This window comes from Pinus tabuliformis, chromosome 6 (genome assembly GCF_031772625.1).
Source record: "Pinus tabuliformis cultivar Carrire ecotype Pingquan chromosome 6, CPIR1, whole genome shotgun sequence".
NCBI classification, from domain to species: Eukaryota; Viridiplantae; Streptophyta; class Pinopsida; order Pinales; family Pinaceae; genus Pinus; species Pinus tabuliformis.
Genome location: NC_142292.1, coordinates 944,674,055 through 944,695,542, shown reverse-complemented (window position 1 = coordinate 944,695,542; position 21,488 = coordinate 944,674,055). Strand labels below are relative to the sequence as shown.

Here is a 21,488-nt window from a genome sequence, read left to right as displayed (position 1 = left end):
TATGTACCTTGAGAGACAATGACTAAGGTGTCTATAAGTCATTGGTCTCGCCAACATTGTGCTCTGATCTATTGAGAGAAAGAGCTGTCAGTCAAGGCCTTGTTGTGGAAACAATGTTGGTTACTATGATGCTATAACAGATGGATTGCCAATCTGGTTTCTCTTATGTGAAGTCTTCAAGATTGAAGAATAGCCAAACACCTTGTTAACAAGGAGTGTTGAAGGAAATGTAACTAGGTTTGGTCTTCATAAATGTACTTTTGATATTTGTATTTATTCAAGAAAAGAAATATTATTTTTATAATATATGTCAATGAGTTTCTTTCTCATTGAAATAGGTCTAGCACATGTTAAAGTGCTATAGGCGAGTCAAAGAGTCAAAAGAAATTAGGGAAGACCTTAAGGGCATGTTACACCATGTATATTTATGTATTAGAGTCAAAAGAATACCTCCAAGCAAAGTCAACAAGTCTCCTCCATGCAACGACACCACCAAAGAAGCAATCCAAATTATATATGTCAAGTCGGCCTCAAGTCGGCGTAAAGGAGGGACAATCCTCTATATATAGAGGCTGTCCACTCCTCTAAAGATAACACAATTTACCTCTAAAATCAACGAAGTGAAGGAACGAGTAAAGGGTGAAAAAGAGACGAGAAAGGGAGCCTCTAGTACAACGAAGAAGGAAGGAAGAACACCGAGCCTAAGAGGATTGTTTCTAGGGCAAGCTGCAGCCACACATGCGAGGAAAAGGAACGCTGCCTGCAGTCATAACAACAGAAACTCACAGTCAACATATCTTATCACTTTGGCTAGAAACATAGGCCTAAAAGGCCTCCCACTCAAGCGAAGAAACAAGGAAGGAAAGCGAAGTTAATAGGACTGTTTTAAAGCCTATTACAGTCACACGTGCGAAGAGAAGGAGGCTGTCTCTGTTGTCATAACATCCCTCCCATTACAGTCATACAAGTTCATTGGTTGGTGAAGAATAGGAAGACAAGATCCCATGTGAAAGGGTCTCATCAAAGATCAAGGATAAGTGTCTCTTCTAGAACAAGTGAAACAAGATCTAACAACAGTTGGAACGAGGACGAAGTATGGGGGAACGAAGTGCCGAAAGAAGGAAGACTAAGTGTCGGGGAACAAAGTGCAGAAAGGAGAAAGGACTTGACTTGTGCTTGGAGGACATTCTAGTCAAGGGTCTAGGGTTCGACATTTATCAATAGAAGCTTCAATAAGAGAAACTTACTAAAGGGTTTTCCTCTCAAGATAAGAGAGGTTTTGGCCCTGGCAGAGAGCCAACATCTTGTGTTCTTGTTCTTATGTTTTTGGTAGCAGTTTGATGAAGTACACGCACATGCATTAATAAGTAGAGGAAGAACATTAAGCTAACAAGAAAAAGTAAAAATACTCCACAAATTGTTATCAAGTCAAGAAGAATCACACTACATCTAATTGCCCTTGATTCTTAAACACACTCACCCCCATTGTCCGAATTAAGGACCTTAACCTTCTTTCCAGCGAGGTTTTCATCATCACCTTTAGCATGGCTCCCATGAAGAGACTCCTCTTGAATCTTCTCATGTATGAATTTATCCCATAACCTCTCCTAGTTAGGTAGGTGTTCACATGCTATAATCCCTTTGACAGAGGTTTCCCAATGCTTGGAAAATCCCTGGAGGTCTATCCTCACTAACTCTATATTTGCCATGGCCTCCCCAACTGCAACCAACTCATCTTGGACTTGTCTTTTGATACTCTAACCTTGTGATATATGTGGCATATGTATCTGACTTAGACATCTTGGTGTTTCTTAGCTTCACGTTCAACACCATTTTTCTGTTGGCATTGTCACTCTAATATAAATTAGTCAGAGCCTTCCACATTTCCTTGGCAGTCTTCTTCCCAGAAAGATGAGGGATCACATGATCCTTCACCCCGTACCGGATGTTGAAGATAATATAGAGAGTAGAAAACTTCTCCTTGATGAAGATAGTTTTCTTCAAGAGTGATCCTTGATCCCACAGAGAGTCAGATCTCTTTGGATCATTTGATGAAGATCAATGATGAATTCTTGGTGATGTTTTCAATGGTAAGGACCTTGATTTGTAGTTCTCTTCAACTTGGCCTTCTTTTCTTGATGATGATCCCAATACTTCTTTGTAGACTCCTTCGATCTAGGGTTATAATGCTCCCTTTGTAGATCTTGCGTTAAAGATGATCTTTGCTTTGATGCTAAGTCACCTGACACGGGGATTCGGGATTCGACCGATACAGGGATTCGAGTGTCGAATACGGACATGTTGACCCCCCGGAACAGGACACGTTCGGATACGTTATATATATATATATATATATATATATATATATATATATATATATATAGATACTAAAAATTAGATATTTCTTACACAAATTCTCATTCATGATACAAATTCATTGATTCAAACATAGACCTTCATCTAGATGTAAGTTTTACAAAGTAACATTATGCATATAAAATTACAAATACAATTGTGACATAAATGATAAATTATAAATTTATAATACATATTCAATTCATCAATGATCCAATAGGAGAAAGACAAGATAGTAAGATAAATATATTGTAGTTTTTTCATTAAGTCATCAAAATAAAAATGTGTTATTGTTTAAATAGGTAGTGCAATGCCAATGGCAAATAGAAATAGCAAATACAAAACAACTACAGCTACAAGTCTACAAGTATACAAGCCTCAAGGTAGTAGGTAGCTCATGACTTATGAGTCATCAATCCTCATAGTCATCATGAAAATCAGCGTCACTGTCCTCATCATCATGGTCACCATTGCTCTCCTCTGCTGCATCCTCCTCCTCTGTATCCAAAGTCATCTTTGCATCTGCTGGTGTGGAGGATGACCCCTCTATAGTATCACCATCATCAAATCTGACAGGCGCAAGCACTTATTTGTTGCTTGAATATCCTTGAAAATGCTCCCACGCCCTTTGCTCCTTGCTCCCAAACACCCAGAGCAAACTAAACAAGTGAATGTGCAAATAGAATGGGGAAATACGCCTTTATAACACTGTGTGGGTTCTTGATTTCCGAATTCAAAGTGTCCCGATCGAGACACGTTCCAGATTCGAAGTGTCCCAATCGAACACGACGTCTGCTGTTTTTCGGACATGAATCCACCCGAATCATGTCCGATTCGCCGGATTCGGGACACTTAGGGCCTGGGGGACGAATCCGGTTTCATAGCTTTGATGCTTTCCTCGAGATTTGATCCTTGAGTGTCCCTTGATAAGATGCCCTTTCTTGACTTTGTCACCTTAGCTTTGAAACCATGTTGAGAAATCTAGGGCATAGCAATTAAGTGATTTCTCTTCTATTAGTAAACGCTTGTGAGTGCTTTTTACTTCTTTAGATTAGGATCTTCTTTTACTTGGGTTATTAGTGTTCTTCTTCATCAAACAACTACCAATGCATAAATAATAAAGAGACAAGAGACACAAAATATAGGCTATCAGCTAGGGCCAAAACCTCTCACTCTTGAGAGGAAAACCCCAACAAATTCTTCTTCTTATAGAGATTCCAATTGACGAATACCAAGACCAACACGCTTGACCTATTTGCCTCTCCAAGACCAAGACACAGGTCCTCTTTCACTGCTTCTCTTCCGAGCCCAAGTCAACACTAGTCAAGCTTCTGCTCCTACTTTTTGGATATGCTTCAACTTCGGCTTCCTAGTCCTTCATTAGTTTCGGCCTCCTAGTCCTTCATTAGTTTCGGCCTCCTAGAATTAGGCCTTCTTTCCATAGGGACTCTTTCTAGCTTGCCTCGGCTTCCTCTTAGACTTGTTCTTCCAATTCCTAAGAGGACTGTAATTCCTCTCGACCATACTGCAACAGATGACCTCCTTCTATGCATATGTGACAGCAGAATTACCCTAAAACAGATCCAAGAAAAATGAAGCTAAGAGCTTCGCTTTTCTTCCTTTTCCCCTCGCTGATAATTAAGCTTCCTTTGCACTGTTTTACTTCAGACTTGACCGAATTACTGTTCTGCAATTTCACTCCGAAATGGGATCTGAACTGGGCTATTTATAGTTGTTTGGCCATGTATATAAGCCGACATGACATCAGGATGAGCCGACATGTCAGTTGGTGAGATGATTAATTCCATTTGAAGCCAACTTGAAGAGGGATGCCTTGTGCTTGTCTTGAAGGGCTTTCAATCTTGTCTAATGACTCATACAAAATGTAACATGCCCAAGAAGGGTCCTTCATACATGATATTGACTCAATTTGACTTTATGACCAATCCTAATGACTCACAATAGGAGTCAAACTAAAAACAATCCATTTCCTAGAAAATACAACTTTCCATATGGACAAATTTTCTTTATTTGACTTTTACAAAGTGGACACTTGGAGGAACCCAGCTTTTAGTCACTGTTTTAGCAGACTTTACTTTTCAGGATAGTTCGGCATGTAAAAGTTCGAAAACTAGTCTTTTGGAAAATTCCACTCATTCAGTAAATGCTGTAATAGTTGCTGTTATAATCGAGTATTCGAAAGTAGCATTTTACTTTCCAGAGATGTTGCAGCTTATAAATCAATCTTGTCTGTACATTGAATTGCATGTCTAATTGGTCAGAATGCTTATGTGTTGTCTTCAGGAGATGATATGTCATTGGATGACTTATCAGCCAATGAAAGAAAATATTTCTTGCGGGCTGTAGCATCAGGTAAAATAAGTCACATGGTAAGACCTTGGGAACCATGGTGGTTGAAGCCTTCTGCACATACAATCTCACTTTCCAGTCAAGGATGTCAACTTATTCAGTCACTGGACATATCAAATGATCGAATGTCAAGGGTTCTTAGTCCAGGAGTTGCAAATTTGGGTGAGAATGACCTGAGTGATATACCAGCTGGTCCGGAGAATCCCTTATCTTCAGTAGGGCAATTGACTAAATCGGATCCATCACCCTTACTGGCTGTTCATATGGTTGACGTGATATACAGTTACTGCTTTACTCTTCGGTTCTTTAATGGAGACTGGAAAAGTGATCCCCTGGATGCAGCAATGGTTTGTTTAAGTTTGTCTGCAGTATTAAGTCAGGTAGCTTTGCCAGAGACTGTTAGTGAAGCTTTGTCAAAGTGTTTAGAGACATCATGTTCCGCAAGCTTCAAACATGCTGGTGGATTGAGATTTGGGATTTGCCTTTTTGATGATGTGCATGCTCTTCTAAGGCTAGGTAGGGCAACCCTTGTATGCGCACTTATGGACTTGTACAGGCTACTTGAGGCAGCTGCAAAGGTGGTCAAAGGTGAAAGATCCAAGAAAAGGGAACATGCTAGTAAACAGATGATAGCAAATCACGAAGCTAGGAGAGAAGAAATAAGAAATGATGGTCGGAAGAGTCTTCAATTTGCTTTAAAGAAAGTCTACTTCCTGATGTGTTGGACTAATGAACAACCGAAAGAAGTTTGGACTTCCCTGGCTGCTCTTGTAGAAGTTGAAAAGAATACTCTTCCTGCAAGAGATTCTGGAAATATTGCAGTGAATACTTTGAATGTTAATAGACAGGAAAACCAAAAGCCCAAGGTTGTGATTGAAGAGGTTTTGTAAGAGTTGTGCTAGAAACAGAAGTTTCTGTACATGAATATTGATTTATAGTCATTTGTATCTAATCAAGAAAAGCTCATTATTTGTGTTTTCTCCTTATTTTAGTGTCTGATTTATGAGCTCATAATTTGGAATTTCTCAGGTTGTGGGGATAAATTTATATTTTTGATCATTTTAGTTGTGTTCTTAAATTTTAATGCATATGTTTAGACAACTGATGGGAAAATGGGACTTTTAGCTTGTGATTAATGAAAGATACTTTGCTTAGTTGTTGGTTCTCAGAACAATTTTTCTGGCTAGTAAACTTGCTGAATGGAGAAGTTTATAAAGCATTCCTGGACTCTTTATACGGTAAAGTCAGCATACACGCCAGTTATTTGACATATTAATTACTAGTATTTATTATAATCCATTACCAAGAAAAATTAATCTAACAAGAAAAAGTAAAAAGACTCCACAAAATGTTATCAAGTCAAGAAGAATCACACTACACCTAATTTGCCCTAGATTCTTCAACAAGAATTGGGGATGATTACCTCTTTGAGGGAGGAATTGATGACACACTGTCTCATGTATGTGTTCACACGCGTGTTATATTTGTATCATGTACTATACACTTGCACTGTGTACTTTTTTCTTTTATTTCACCTTTTTCATTGTAAATAATTGATAGGTCAAAAATGATCACTCACCTAACTTTGTTTGTTTTTATTATAACCCTAGGAAACTTGGTCAAATATGATCCCTCTCAAATTGTTTTACTCTAATATATATATATTTAATACAATAGAGTGTACAACATATGTGTATATTTTTGACAATCTCTTCTTATGCATACTTGCTATCTTGTGTGTTTACTTGTATTTGAGTTTCCTTATAGTGAGAGTGGAATATGATTCCATACAAAGAAATGAATTTATTGGAATTGTCTAAAGGGAAAAGTGCCATTATTTGCAAATGAATCTATAGGACAAACATCATTTCAAAATGAAAACACTGATAATGAAGAAACCTTTGCACCTATGATAAAGATGAACACAATCAAATTGATGTCAGCCATGGTAGCTTAGTTCAAATGGATCATTGGTTAGATAGATGCCAAAAATACCTTTCTGAATGGAGTTATGGAAGAGAAAGTGTGCATGTAGTAACCCCTAGGCTTAATGTAAAATGGGAAAGAACATTTATTGTGTTAACTAAAGAAGGCACTGTATGGGTTGAAAAGGGCTACTAGAACCTTAAATGAAAACACATATGAGAACTTTAGAGTAAATGGGTGTTGAAAATAGTAGCGAAGAAGATCTTCTTGACTCGTTCCTTAGTCAAGAAAGACCACGATCAGTCCTTCCTTTAGCATGCACGAGTTCGTTGTATTAGGACGAGTTCATGGAGCAGTTAATTCATATGTTGAGTTGGAGGAGCAGTTTAGTGGACTTCTAACAGGCAGTTCAAGTTTGGGATAAGACAAGTTGGAAGCTTCAGTTTCGATTGAGGCAAAGATTAGTTATAACTCCAAATTAAGAGTGGAGAGAGTTTAGTTCGAACTCAGTTAACTCATCAATTACAATGGCTGTTCTAAATTTGTACTTTCCAGAATTAGCATGATCGAATTGCTTCAAAGGAGGACGAAGGCATAACTTGTATCATTATTGCGTGCACAAGAATTGTGTGTGAGCTTCCTGCTTGTGGTGTGCGTATTATTGAGTAGTAGTACCAAGTGCGCATAGATTGAGGCATTTGTGCTACAAAATAGGAGGCCCTGTGCACATGAATATAGGAGCCAAGAAGAGAGGCTAGTGCACAAGGAATTCGGGCCTGTTTGTACGCAAATGATAGGAGCTGTGATCAAATAAGTTTCAGGGCAGGTCTAGGCTAGGTTAGCAGGAGAACGACTCTGTTCTCAATAGACAGTATTGCCCTGTATTTGATCTGTATAATCTATGTTGAAAATTGGCAGCTAAGGGAGCAATTTCCCCATTAGGGAGGCCCAACAAATCCTAAGGAGACCCCACTTGCACTTGGAAAAATTAAATTTGCTCATGGAAAAATATTATTTTTATTGCTGGACCAAGTCAACTTGAAAAGTACAAGTCAGCCTAGAGGAGAAATTCGACCCCCAAGATCACATATAAATAGACCTCACTTGACATCGCTTAGAGGCATCACATCACACATCACATCATCTTCATTTGTTTCTATCTCCTCTGAAAATTGCAGATCCGAGTTCACATGTGCGAAGGAGAGAGAAGGATTCTGTTTTGACTGCATTGACTTTTTGTTTTTGGCATCTTTGACCAATATTGACTTGGGGCTGTTTTGACTTGATTGGCTGAATTTTTGGATATGTTTTGGAAGGCCGAATTCAGGGAGACTTTAACCGATTTGACCTGGGCACTTTGACCATCTTTGACCACAGATCTAAAGCTAGGGTTTCCACAGGTTGACTGTTGACTTTGACCAATTTTGGAGGCAGATTTGAGGATTGTTTTGAATGGGCTTGACTGAGCAAGAGAGGTTGAATTTATTGCTGCCTTCACTGAAATTTTTTGAGCACTTTGGATCATTGACTTTGACTGGTTAGGGTTGTGTTGATTGCTATTGACTGAACTTTGACAGGGCCGAAAATTTCAGAACTGGTACTTTGATCAGATTTGACTTTTATGCTCATTCTTGATTGGATATTGATTCGTTGACTTGGTTGGTCAAGGCTTTGACCTTTGACTAGTTGTTGGGTGTACTTGGACTTTGTATCCCTGTTGATTTGATGAACATCTAATAGAAGAAGAATCTGGTTGGGTTTCCCCCCTTGTGGGGTTTTTTCCCCTGGTCTTTGACCTATATCTCTGTGTCTCCTTGATCTTGGCTGCCTTCTATTGTGCATATTGTTTATTGTTCTATCTACAATTGCTTACTGTTATTGGGTGTGGAAAAGTGAGTGCTACCGAAAGAAGAAATTGTTAAAGTGATTGTTACAGCATAGAACATTGAAAAACTAATACTTTATCAATAAAATGCCACAGCAAGGAGAGGGTTTTCCCAATTGGTTCCCTAGAAAAATATTTTGTGACGGTGTTTTATTTCTGTTTCTATTCAACTGCTAATTTAGAGTAGAGAAATTATGTGTCTTGATGATTCAAACCTAGTTTCAGTTTGTTCATTCAAGCAGTTGCAGAATTTCAAGGGAAATCTACAATGGGTTTAAGAGAAGTCCTTTAGATCCAAAATTATTAGGGTCTAAATTTTGCCATGTGATCAATTCTCCATTTGCTTTCCAAAAAAGATGCATCAATTTCCATTTTTTTCCAAAAAGGATTAGCCAATTTCCATTTTTTCACAAGTAAGATTCACCCAAGTTCCAGAGGATACAATTATTTTACTTAAAAAATTGCCAAAATTTTCTAGAAACCATATAATATTCCTACAAATTTGTATATTTTTACAAAAATATTGACAAACATTTTATAGTTCACATTTTAAGAAATGGTAAGATTCACAAAGGTTTCTTCACTTTAAATATTAAGTATGGATCCTTCAAATTTTCCCTGGGGTCCAAAGCTATACATAAAAAACAATGGTAATATTATTGTGATCATGGTTTTGTATTAGGAATGATTCTAATCATTACAAGTGATAATACAAAATTGATTTAATAATTAAAAAATGAGTTGCATAAAGCTTTTGAAATAAAGGATTTGGGTCCACATTCTTGTTGAAGTATGGAAAAATGGATGGCAACATGTTCATGTTTTAGACAATGTATGGACAATAGATACTAAAAAGATTTAACAAGTTTGATTGCAAGTTAGTGGCAACTCCGACTGGAACGAGAAAGAATTAATTGCTTTTGAAGCTTAAAAGCCAATGGATGAAATGTGGTATGGGTAGTTGGTAGGGAGTTTGATTTATGTTACTACTTATAGCCTCGATTTAAATTACATAGTTGGGATTCTTTTGTGATTCATAGCAAATTCCAAAGATGTTCACTGGAAAGCAGCAAGGAGGATTTTATGGTATATTAGAGATACAATGAAGCTTTGAATTGGATGTCTTTTCAACAATTATGCCGAAATAGTTGAGTTCATAGATTGAGATTAGGTAAGGAGAATTTTATGGTATATTAGAGATACAATGAAGCTTTGAATTGGATGTCTTTTCAACAATTATACCAAAATAGTTGGGTGCATAGATTGAGATTGTGCAGGTTACATAGATGAAAGGAAACTTAGCATAAGTTACTTATTCATCATGGGTTTTAGAGAAGGTTTGTGGGCTAGTAAGAAGCAATTGACTGTTGCATCATCTTCCAAAAAAGTAGAGCACAAAGTAATTGTCAATGCATGGTGTGAAGTTGCATGTTTTGCAAGAGATTTCTAGAGCATAACTAAAGTTGACTGACTTCTAGCTTCTAAAATCAATTACATGCATCTATATACTATTCTAAAAGTATATAGCCTGTAAAAAATGTCCAAAGATTTGAAACACTTGGCTGGCATAAGCAAAATTAAAGAAGAAAAACTACTACTTTCTAGAATTATTAAATTTTCTATTGGGGTTAACAGGTTCAAGTCTGGGAATCCAGCTGGAGCAACTTCAACAGAGTTCACTGAGGATGCAGAAGCTACCATGGTTCTAAGTCCACTCTGTTATGCTACTTGGACATTTTCCATTTGCTGTCTTAGTTCATGCACTTCTCTTTTGAGGTCATTGATTTGATTATTATATGCATGCACCATGCCCATCAATGATTCTATCTAGGCTGTACTTTTGTAAATTCTCTTGATTAGAGTGACAAATTCCAATTGTCCCTCTGTTTTCGTACTTCTAGATTCTGGCTGTGAGCTCTTTCCTCCGCCTAGCCTCCTTGCCATACTTGAGCCCAGAGAGGGATTCATGATTGCTCCAACTATATTCCTAATCCTATAATGGAGTTTGAACATGGACTTTGCTGCCAATAGTTGATTTTTGTGGAAAGAGTAATCCAAGAAAACATTAAAGCACCAGAGATGGATAGAGGAGCCATACTTGATGAAGGATTGACTGCATGGTGATCGGGTTGGCTGATCCTTTTCAACCTTCGTGACATGATGCTTGCTCCAAGGAAATGATCGTAGAGTTAATTCCAATGATTGCCCACTTGGACCCATTAATGTGCCACACCAGGCACAATTTCCCACCGCAGGCCAATCACTCATGGTAGTGATGCCTAGATGGCATCGCGTGATATATGATCTACCGCCGCTTCGTAAATGCTTCAGATAGCCTTCGTGGTTCCGTTGTCAACACATTTTGTTCTCGAACCTTCACAAACCTTACCCTTTTGACCTGTGTTAGAAGATCTTTGCCCTCATTCAAGGCTTCATACATTCCTCAAACCCTTACTTTTTCTCCGTCCTTCATTATCCTTGTGCTAGTGCAACTTGTTTGAGTAGTAATGCCCCCTTCTTGGTGTTGATTTTGTAGCTTGGAAGGTGGTTCTGCATGGATTAGGTGCTATGACATGCAGTGAACCACCTCAATTGTCTTCTATTACAGTTATTTAATGAATTCCCTAAGTTAGGACTTTAGACAACAATTTACTTTAATCGTTGGTTACCTTTTTGTAAAAGGCAAAGTCAATGACATTAAGTCATAGCCGTTGATTTTAGTGAGTCGAGATCCAATCTCAACCATTGAGATCAAGGATTTTGCTTGAGATTAGGGTTTGAGCATTTTAAATAGGGAATTCAAGCCATAAAAGAGATATATCGAGTGGCACGAATTAGGTACTTAGTGGAGCGTAATATTTTGGCAGTGAGAACGAGAAAGAGCTAGATCGAGCTAGGAAGAGGTGAGATCGACGCAAGTTCGAATAACAGAGAGTCATTACTCTTGGGGCATGTAAGCCAAGTCCCTTGTGCGCAAAAGTGCTTCTGCTGGGCCGTACAAGGGCCAAGTAAGGGTTGAGATCGATTTGATTTGTTGTGTAAATTTCTAGACCAATTTCTTGTAAGTCTGCTGTAAAAAATATTTCTCCTGAAGCTGAATAAGAAGCGCAACATTTGCTGGTTTTCCCCACGCTGGGGTTTCCAAGGTAAATTTATTTTATTTCATTGCATATGATTGGCTTCGTGTGATTTTTCTTCTGCTATTTATTTGGTTAAATAACTCTGAATTTATGCTGTTACAAATTAGACTAGACAATATTGTGTGTTTGAAGTGTTTCTATTTTATGAATACTTGTCGAACTGCAAATCTTTAATTGGGTTATAAGAAATTAAAATGGTATTAGAGAAGTAGCCTCTGAATACGAAGCCAAGAGATTTGACTCAGGTATCAAAAAATTAGAGTTCAATGTTTTAGTCTCTTCTAGGGCTATTCTAAAATGGATACTAGTGTTCAATATGAGGACAAGCTTGAGGGTTCTTCAAACTATTTGCAATGGAAGGTTCAAATCTCTATTGTTCTAAAGGAGAACAAGCCGTGGAACTTCGTTAATACAATAGTGGTACCGCCAAGCTCAGACTTGACTTGCATGAGGTCAAGGAGGCCAAGGCGTAGAGAATTATTCTTGATGGGGTCAAAGATCATTTGATACCCCATCTGTTGGAGAAAGGTACTGCAAAGAAGATGTGGGATACACTCACAAAGTTGTACCAAAGCGGCTATCGGAGTTGTAAGATTGTGCTGAGGGACAAGTTGCACAACATAAGAATGTCTAAGGGTGAGAGTGTGACATCTTACTTGACCAGGATAACATAGTTGAGGGAAGAGATGGAAGTTGTTGGGGATACGATCCAAGAAACTGAGTTGGTGCGTATTGCCTTGAATGGATTTACAAAACAATGGGAGGTGTTCGTCAAGTGTATTGCTGACTGTGAGCACCTGCCCTCTTGGGAGAGGATGTGGGACAATTTCATCTAGGAGGAAATTTGGGTGCCCATCGTGGAGATCATAAAAAGAGATTTAAAGAAGAGGAGAACCTTGCCCTTGCAAGCAAGGGTAAATCGAAGGTCAAGAAGGGGCCGAGTGATGGGTCTTCTTCAAAGAGCTATAAGAAGAAAGATCCAAGCAAGGTGAAGTGTTTTTGCTGCCATCAGTTAGGTCACTACGGTAGCCAGTGCCTTAATAAGAATAAGGGAAAACAAAAGAAGCAAGTCGCTGCTACCGCAAAGGTGGACGAATTTGCAGCACGGTTCAAGAATGAGTTTGTGCTCATTGCATGTTTCTCGAGCTCAATTACCACCAGTGTGTGGTACATTGACAATGGGGCTTCTTGCCACATGACAGGAGTCAAAGAGCATTTCACTAGTCTAGGAGGAGTTGGATTGCTACATAGACTTTGGACACAATGGCAAGTACCATCTAGTTGGTATTATCACGGTCAAGTTTCAAAGGGAGTCTGATAAAACTTTGTTGGTGGAGGGCGTGTTGTATGTTTTGGGTTTGACAAAGAACCTAATCTCAGTTGCTACCTTGGAGGACAAGGGTTACATCGTGTTAAAATTCGCAACTAGGGCCAAACTCCACATGGGTCATCTTATTTATGACAACTGATATTTTTCTTGGATTCCTCTCTCCGAGAGGTGTAGGATTGATCTAAAGATCATCTGATTCTGACATGTACAAATGAAGTTATGAATTTATTTTGATTATGGTCAAATTGCCAAGGTCGGCCGACAAACTTATGTAGGCTCAGAAGGCCAACAATCACCTCTATTCATCCTCAACATTGCATATAAATAGAAGGTGACTTAGCCTCATTTGGACACACTCATCTTCACACTTCTCTCTCTCTCTCCCCTCATTGGTTGGGTATAGATTTCTGGGCCTCTCTCTCTCCACACGTCCGAAATTTCAGGAGAGCGAAATTTCAGGACAGTTTAACCAAGCGTTGACCAACATGCGTTGACCTCCTTTGACTGCGTTTTTGTGAGGGCTATCTCTGTTTGGGCAGGCCACATTTTTGGGCACAGAAATCGAGGCTAAGCGTTGACTGCAGCTAGGGTTGACTGCAGGTGGGCTATTTGACCAGACTTTGATTGGGCTGAATTTGATTGTTTTGAGGGCTATTTTATCTTGTTGTTTGGAGGCTGAAGTTGACCGATTTGCTGAGGGTCAAATCTGCCCTGTTGACCAATGTTGACTTTTCTGGTTAGGGCTCTTTTGCTGCTGTTATAAATTATTAGATTTGTAAATTGTACTATCTCTCTCTACTGAACTATTGAAGACTAAAAGAAGATTTTATCAAGGGTTTCCCCACATTGGGGTTTGTCCCTGGCTAGTGCCACATCTTGTGTCCTCTTGTCTTGGCTTGTCTTCTACTATTTATGTTTATGTTCTATCTGCGTTTTACTATCATGTTGATGTGACTGCTAATATGAATATTGATACTGGGCTAATAAAGAAATTGAAGTAAAATTGCTCTAAAGCTTAGAACATACCATTGTTGCGTAAAATTAACATGGTATCAGAGCTGAGGTGAAGACAAAGCCCAAGCAAGTGTGAAAGAGCAATGACCAGAGACAGTTGGACAAGGACAAAAGGCTCAATGGGTTCCTCATCCTACTTCCTGGTTGAAGACAAGCTCCATGATAAATTTGACTATCATGGATGGAAGATGTCTCTTGATTTGACCTTGGAAGAAAAATAAGTGATGGATTATGTGCAGGGTAAAATCCCTGAGTCTCTTTCAAATGCACCGGTTGCTGCAAAGACCAAGTACAATAACGCTGAAGTCAAAGCAAAGAAAACTATTAGGGATTCCATTGACAAGCATTTGGGGGCCTATATCTTCGAATTGAAGACCTCCAAGGAGATCTACGGCAGGTTGGTTGACATGTTCAAGGTTAGTATGCTAATCAAATTCTCTTTCTCAGAATAAGTTGAAGGATATTAAGAAGGCAAGGACAAGGACATTCAATCCTATTTCTTGAGGATTAATGAGATCAAGAATGATCTACTCTCGATTGGAAAAGTCATTCTTGACAGGGAACTACTCTCACCACTCTTGAAGGACTCCCTGAGTGGTATGTATTTAGAACTACTATACTCAACAATGATCGAATTCTAGGGTTTGAAGAATTGATGTCGAGATGCATTCAAGAAGAAACAAGAATGGTTGAGCAAGAAATGCCTTCTAATAGAAGCAACCCCATTGCATTCTCAGCTCATGCCAAGAGGAAGAACAATGCAGGTTCAAAGAAGCAAAGTCAAGGAAGACCAAGATTAAAAATGGAAGGAAGGGAAGATGCTTTGTTTACAATAAGTTTGGCCACTATGCAAGGGAGTCTCCTAATAGAAGGGATACACCTCAAGATGATGACTATCATAACAACTCCAGGGGAAACTTCAACAACAACGATCAAAGGAATGGAAGGTCCAATGGCAAAGGAATAAGAAATGCGGGACATGAAGAAAATGGTCGACCCTCCAAGAAATCAAGGAACTCCAGGTATGAAGAATCCAATGTTGTTAACAATAAGCAAAAAGAGTACTATCTTATATCGACCCTCTCCATTGCCTCTCCTCCGGACACTTTGGGAAATTGGCTGATTGATAGTGGTGCCTCAAGGCATTTCACTAGATACAAGGAAGCCCTCTCTAATTTGATAGAAAAGGAGACAAACTTGGAGATCATCCTTGGAGACGATGCCACCTATCTCGTGAAGGGAGTAGGGAATGTTACCTTTCAATTGAATTAAGGTAACAGTATTCATTTGCAAGAAGTACTATATGTACCTGATCTCAAGAAGAACCTAGTGTCCATTTTAGCCATGGAGGACAAAGGATTCAAGGCGACATTCATCAATGGAAAGGTACGTGTTTGGAAAAGAAATTTTAAAGATGCTTTTACTCTTGAGTTCAGGGTTGACACTTTGTATCAAGTTGGAGGAAGTCCATTGGGAACCATGTCTTGCGACACATCTCTACAATCTGAACTATGGCATCATCTTGCCCTTCCCCTTCCCCACATCTTGGGTCATGGCCTGGAATGAAGCCCAGAGGTTGATATAGCTGAAAAGAAAGATAAAAGCATATATGGCCACATTCAACTGGAAAATGTACCACAAAATGCAAAATATGGCTGGGACAAATACATTTAGCACGTGGGAAAAAGCCAATACATGAGCTCTACCCCATCATCATGGCCATCACCCTAGTTTCTACAGGTTCTATAAATCTCCTTCATCATAGGAACCCATGATTGTCCCAACCCTTGGTGGGCAATGAACCACCCCACCTTAAAGGGGGTATTCACTGCTATATCTTATATATCATGCTCTTACCCCTTGAGCCTCGTGCAGTGAATCAAAGAAAATCATAAAAAGGCAAAATGCATATAAAGAAGGGTGGAAAAATCAAGACCGCGGCACCTCATGTACCATGATTGCTCCCTCCTATAAATTATAAACGCAAGTGTGGGCTTGTCTCTTATTAGCTATCCTTGTACCCCGACATGTGACCCAGGGCTGCCCCTTCTCATTCCCTACTTCATTCACCTATTTGCCACATGCCACCACCTTTTGAAGGATGTACCTTGACTATATTATCCCCTTTAGAAGTAGAAACCACCTAATAGGATTATTGGTTAACCCCATTTGGAATTTAGGAGACATTGGCACATCCCAAAGCCCATTATGGAAGGGCAAACCATTATGAAGTCCGCACTTGTGGTCCATGATTTGGTAAGCTCATTTACTCAATTTCTCTAATGACTTGTTGTACTGGAAGGCTAGGGGACACATTGGATCTTATGCAGGACTGCAAATGGTTTCCATATTGGGTTTGTTCTCCCTATACGAGGTCTTAATCCTCCAGAGGGCTACACTGGCACATGTACGGTGAGCATTCAGAGCCGTGGGCCTCCACAGTGTTGAAGAATCTAGGGAAAATATAGTTAATGTGATTCTTCTTAGCATGATAACTATTTGTGAGGTGTTTTTCAATTTTTCTTCTTATTCCAATCTTCACTGGTTATTATTAGAGTGTGTCTTTGTTAGTTCATCAAATAGCTACCAAAACAAAGAGACAAGAACACAAGATGTTGGCATCCTGCTAGGGCCAAAACCTCTCCATCTTGGAGAGGAAAACCCGCATAAAATTCTTCTTATAGAGATTCTAATTGACGAATACCAAGACCATGACCCTTGACTTACTAGGCCACTCTAAGGCCAAGACACCAATCCTCTTCTTCATCAATGCCGAGATCATCATCACTACTGCTACATCATCGAGGTCTTCATCAATGAGATCTTCATATGTATAGGGGAGCTGCATGTAGATTCACTGGAATCATGACAGTCTCATCATGACTGAGATCATGACCTTTATATCTTCAGCAATGGTTTGTTTAAGTTTGTCTGCAGTATTAAGTCAGGTAGCTTTGCCAGAGACTGTTAGTGAAGCTTTGTCAAAGTGTTTAGAGACATCATGTTCCGCAAGCTTCAAACATGCTGGTGGATTGAGATTTGGGATTTGCCTTTTTGATGATGTGCATGCTCTTCTAAGGCTAGGTAGGGCAACCCTTGTATGCGCACTTATGGACTTGTACAGGCTACTTGAGGCAACTGCAAAGGTGGTCAAAGGTGAAAGATCCAAGAAAAGGGAACATGCTAGTAAACAGATGATAGCAAACCACGAAGCTAGGAGAGAAGAAATAAGAAATGATGGTCGGAAGAGTCTTCAATTTGCTTTAAAGAAAGTCTACTTCCTGATGTGTTGGACTAATGAACAACCGAAAGAAGTTTGGACTTCCGTGGCTGCTCTTGTAGAAGTTGAAAAGAATACTCTTCCTGCAAGAGATTCGGGAAATATTGCAGTGAATACTTTGAATGTTAATAGAAAGGAAAACCAAAAGCCCAAGGTTGTGATTGAAGAGGTTTTGTAAGAGTTGTGCTAGAAACAGAAGTTTCTGTACATGAATATTGATTTATAGTCATTTGTATCTAATCAAGAAAAGCTCATTATTTGTGTTTTCTCATTATTTTAGTGTCTGATTTATGAGCTCATAATTTGGAATTTCTCAGGTTGTGGGGATAAATTTATATTTTTGATCATTTTAGTTGTGTTCTTAAATTTTAATGCATATGTTTAGACAACTGATGGGAAAATGGGACTTTTAGCTTGTGATTAATGAAAGATACTTTGCTTAGTTGTTGGTTCTCAGAACAATTTTTCTGGCTAGTAAACTTGCTGAATGGAGAAGTTTATAAAGCATTCCTGGACTCTTTATACGGTAAAGTCAGCATACACGCCAGTTATTTGACACATTATTTACTAGTATTTATTATAATCCATTACTAGCATTTGCTTTCTCTGTATCTTTAGTGATTAGCACAAATGAATTATTTGAAAGGTATCAACTTAGAGATTCAGTTCTATTTTGGGGAAAGCAGCGACAGTGTCTTTGTACGGAATAGATTATTATTAGTTTTGCTTAAATACAAGACATTTATCTTCATAGCTTTCAACATATTTCATTCATCTTATACATGGCATTTGCGACTGATTTTTTCAGGCATCGGTGTTCTTAAATTATTCCAAATCTCATGTTTTTTCCGTCAAGAAGTTTATTTTTTTCCAAATAGCAGGTAAATAGCTATAGAAACATATTTGAAAAATGGAGTGTAATTTCGGGAGAGGTTGTGGTGACTTCATGGAAAGTTACACCCTACAGTAAACAGAAATAGCACAATGTGCGTGACCATTATAGGACACGGATCCTTGATGACATCCAGATGGTCCATATGTAACTACAAACACCATAGATAATTGATGTGACACACATTATTACAAGCCATTCTACCCTAGCATTCACTTCTACCGGGAGGGCACATTTAAGACATGGGCATGTTTATTAATGTTTTTGTACCATATAAATGAGGGTGCTTTTGTCCTAGTTTGGAAATCATACTAACGGATGTTGCAGCTTATAAATCAATCTTGTCTGTACATTAAATTGCATGTCTAATTGGTCAGAATGCTTATGTGTTGTCTTCAGGAGATGATATGTCATTGGATGACTTATCAGCTAATGAAAGAAAATATTTCTTGCGGGCTGTAGCATCAGGTAAAATAAGTCACATGGTAAGACCTTGGGAACCATGGTGGTTGAAGCCTTCTGCACATACAATCTCACTTTCCAGTCAAGGATGTCGACTTATTCAGTCACTGGACATATCAAATGATCGAATGTCAAGGGTTCTTAGTCCAGTAGTTGCAAATTTGGGTGAGAATGACCTGAGTGATATACCAGCTGGTCCGGAGAATCCCTTATCTTCAGTAGGGCAATTGACTAAATCGGATCCATCACCCTTACTGGCTGTTCATATGGTTGACGTGATATACAGTTACTGCTTTACTCTTCGGTTCTTTAATGGAGACTGGAAAAGTGATCCCCTGGATGCAGCAATGGTTTGTTTAAGTTTGTCTGCAGTGTTAAGTCAGGTAGCTTTGCCAGAGACTGTTAGTGAAGCTTTGTCAAAGTGTTTAGAGACATCATGTTCCGCAAGCTTCAAACATGCTGGTGGATTGAGATTTGGGATTTGCCTTTTTGATGATGTGCATGCTCTTCTAAGGTTAGGTAGGGCAACCCTTGTATGCGCACTTATGGACTTGTACAGGCTACTTGAGGCAGCTGCAAAGGTGGTCAAAGGTGAAAGATCCAAGAAAAGGGAACATGGTAGTAAACAGATGATAGCAAACCACGAAGCTAGGAGAGAAGAAATAAGAAATGATGGTCGGAAGAGTCTTCAATTTGCTTTAAAGAAAGTCTACTTCCTGATGTGTTGGACTAATGAACAACCGAAAGAAGTTTGGACTTCCCTGGCTGGTCTTGTAGAAGTTGAAAAGAATACTCTTCCTGCAAGAGATTCTGGAAATATTGCAGTGAATACTTTGAATGTTAATAGAAAGGAAAACCAAAAGCCCAAGGTTGTGATTGAAGAGGTTTTGTAAGAGTTGTGCTAGAAACAGAAGTTTCTGTACATGAATATTGATTGATAGTCATTTGTATCTAATCAAGAAAAGCTCATTATTTGTGTTTTCTCCTTATTTTAGTGTCTGATTTATGAGCTCATAATTTGGAATTTCTCAGGTTGTGGGGATAAATTTATATTTTTGATCATTTTAGTTGTGTTCTTAAATTTTAATGCATATCTTTAGACAACTGATGGGAAAATGGGACTTTAAGCTTATGATTAATGAAAGATACTTTGCTTAGTTGTTGGTTCTCAGAACAATTTTTCTGGCTAGTAAACTTGCTGAATGGAGAAGTTTATAAAGCATTCCTGGACTCTTTATACGGTAAAGTCAGCATACACGCCAGTTATTTGACACATTAATTACTAGTATTTATTATAATCCATTACCAGCGTTTGCTTTCTCTGTATCTTCAATGATTAGCACAAATGAATTATTTGAAAGGTATCAACTTAGAGATTCAGTTCTATTTTGGGGAAAGCAGCGACAGTGTCTTTGTACGGAATAGATTATTATTAGTTTTGCTTAAATACAAGACATTTATCTTCATAGCTTTCAACATATTTCATTCATCTTATACATGGCATTTGCGACTGATTTTTTCAGGCATTGGTGTTCTTAAATTATTCCAAATCTCATGTTTTTTCCGTCAAGAAGTTTATTTTTTTCCAAATAGCAGGTAAATAGCTATAGAAACATATTTGAAAAATGGAGTGTAATTTTGGGAGAGGTTGTGGTGACTTCATGGAAAGTTACACCCTACAGTAAACAGAAATAGCACAATGTGCGTGACCATTATAGGACACGGATCCTTGATGACATCCAGATGGTCCATATGTAACTACAAACACCATAGATAATTGATGTGACACACATTATTACAAGCCATTCTACCCTAGCATTCACTTCTACCGGGAGGGCACATTTAAGACATGGGCATGTTTATTAATGTTTTTGTACCATATAAATGAGGGTGCTTTTGTCCTAGTTTGGAAATCATACTAGCGGATGTTGCAGCTTATAAATCAATCTTGTCTGTACATTGAATTGCATGTCTAATTGGTCAGAATGCTTATGTGTTGTCTTCAGGAGATGATATGTCATTGGATGACTTATCAGCCAATGAAAGAAAATATTTCTTGCGGGCTGTAGCATCAGGTAAAATAAGTCACATGGTAAGACCTTGGGAACCATGGTGGTTGAAGCCTTCTGCACATACAATCTCACTTTCCAGTCAAGGATGTCAACTTATTCAGTCACTGGACATATCAAATGACCGAATGTCAAGGGTTCTTAGTCCAGGAGTTGCAAATTTGGGTGAGAATGACCTGAGTGATATACCAGCTGGTCCGGAGAATCCCTTATCTTCAGTAGGGCAATTGACTAAATCAGATCCATCACCCTTACTGGCTGTTCATATGGTTGACGTGATATACAGTTACTGCTTTACTCTTCGGTTCTTTAATGGAGACTGGAAAAGTGATCCCCTGGATGCAGCAATGGTTTGTTTAAGTTTGTCTGCAGTGTTAAGTCAGGTAGCTTTGCCAGAGACTGTTAGTGAAGCTTTGTCAAAGTGTTTAGAGACATCATGTTCCGCAAGCTTCAAACATGCTGGTGGATTGAGATTTGGGATTTGCCTTTTTGATGATGTGCATGCTCTTCTAAGGCTAGGTAGGGCAACCCTTGTATGCGCACTTATGGACTTGTACAGGCTACTTGAGGCAGCTGCAAAGGTGGTCAAAGGTGAAAGATCCAAGAAAAGGGAACATGGTAGTAAACAGATGATAGCAAACCACGAAGCTAGGAGAGAAGAAATAAGAAATGATGGTCGGAAGAGTCTTCAATTTGCTTTAAAGAAAGTCTACTTCCTGATGTGTTGGACTAATGAACAACCGAAAGAAGTTTGGACTTCCCTGG

The 21,488-nt window shown here is 38.7% G+C and overlaps 2 protein-coding genes across 2 annotated transcripts in view; both read left to right on the top strand.

Annotated features, from left to right (window-relative positions):
- The window catches only part of LOC149262035 (uncharacterized), a 42,516-nt gene extending 36,901 nt beyond the window's left edge, over nt 1-5,615 (top strand). Inside the window, exon 2 of the mRNA XM_089434147.1 lies at nt 4,638-5,615. Within this exon, the coding sequence (XP_089290273.1) occupies nt 4,638-5,615 (978 nt within the window). The remainder of the gene's footprint in view (nt 1-4,637) is intronic.
- Nucleotides 1-21,488, top strand: part of LOC149262033 (uncharacterized) — a 296,604-nt gene that overhangs the window by 167,329 nt on the left and 107,787 nt on the right. The window lies entirely within an intron of this gene.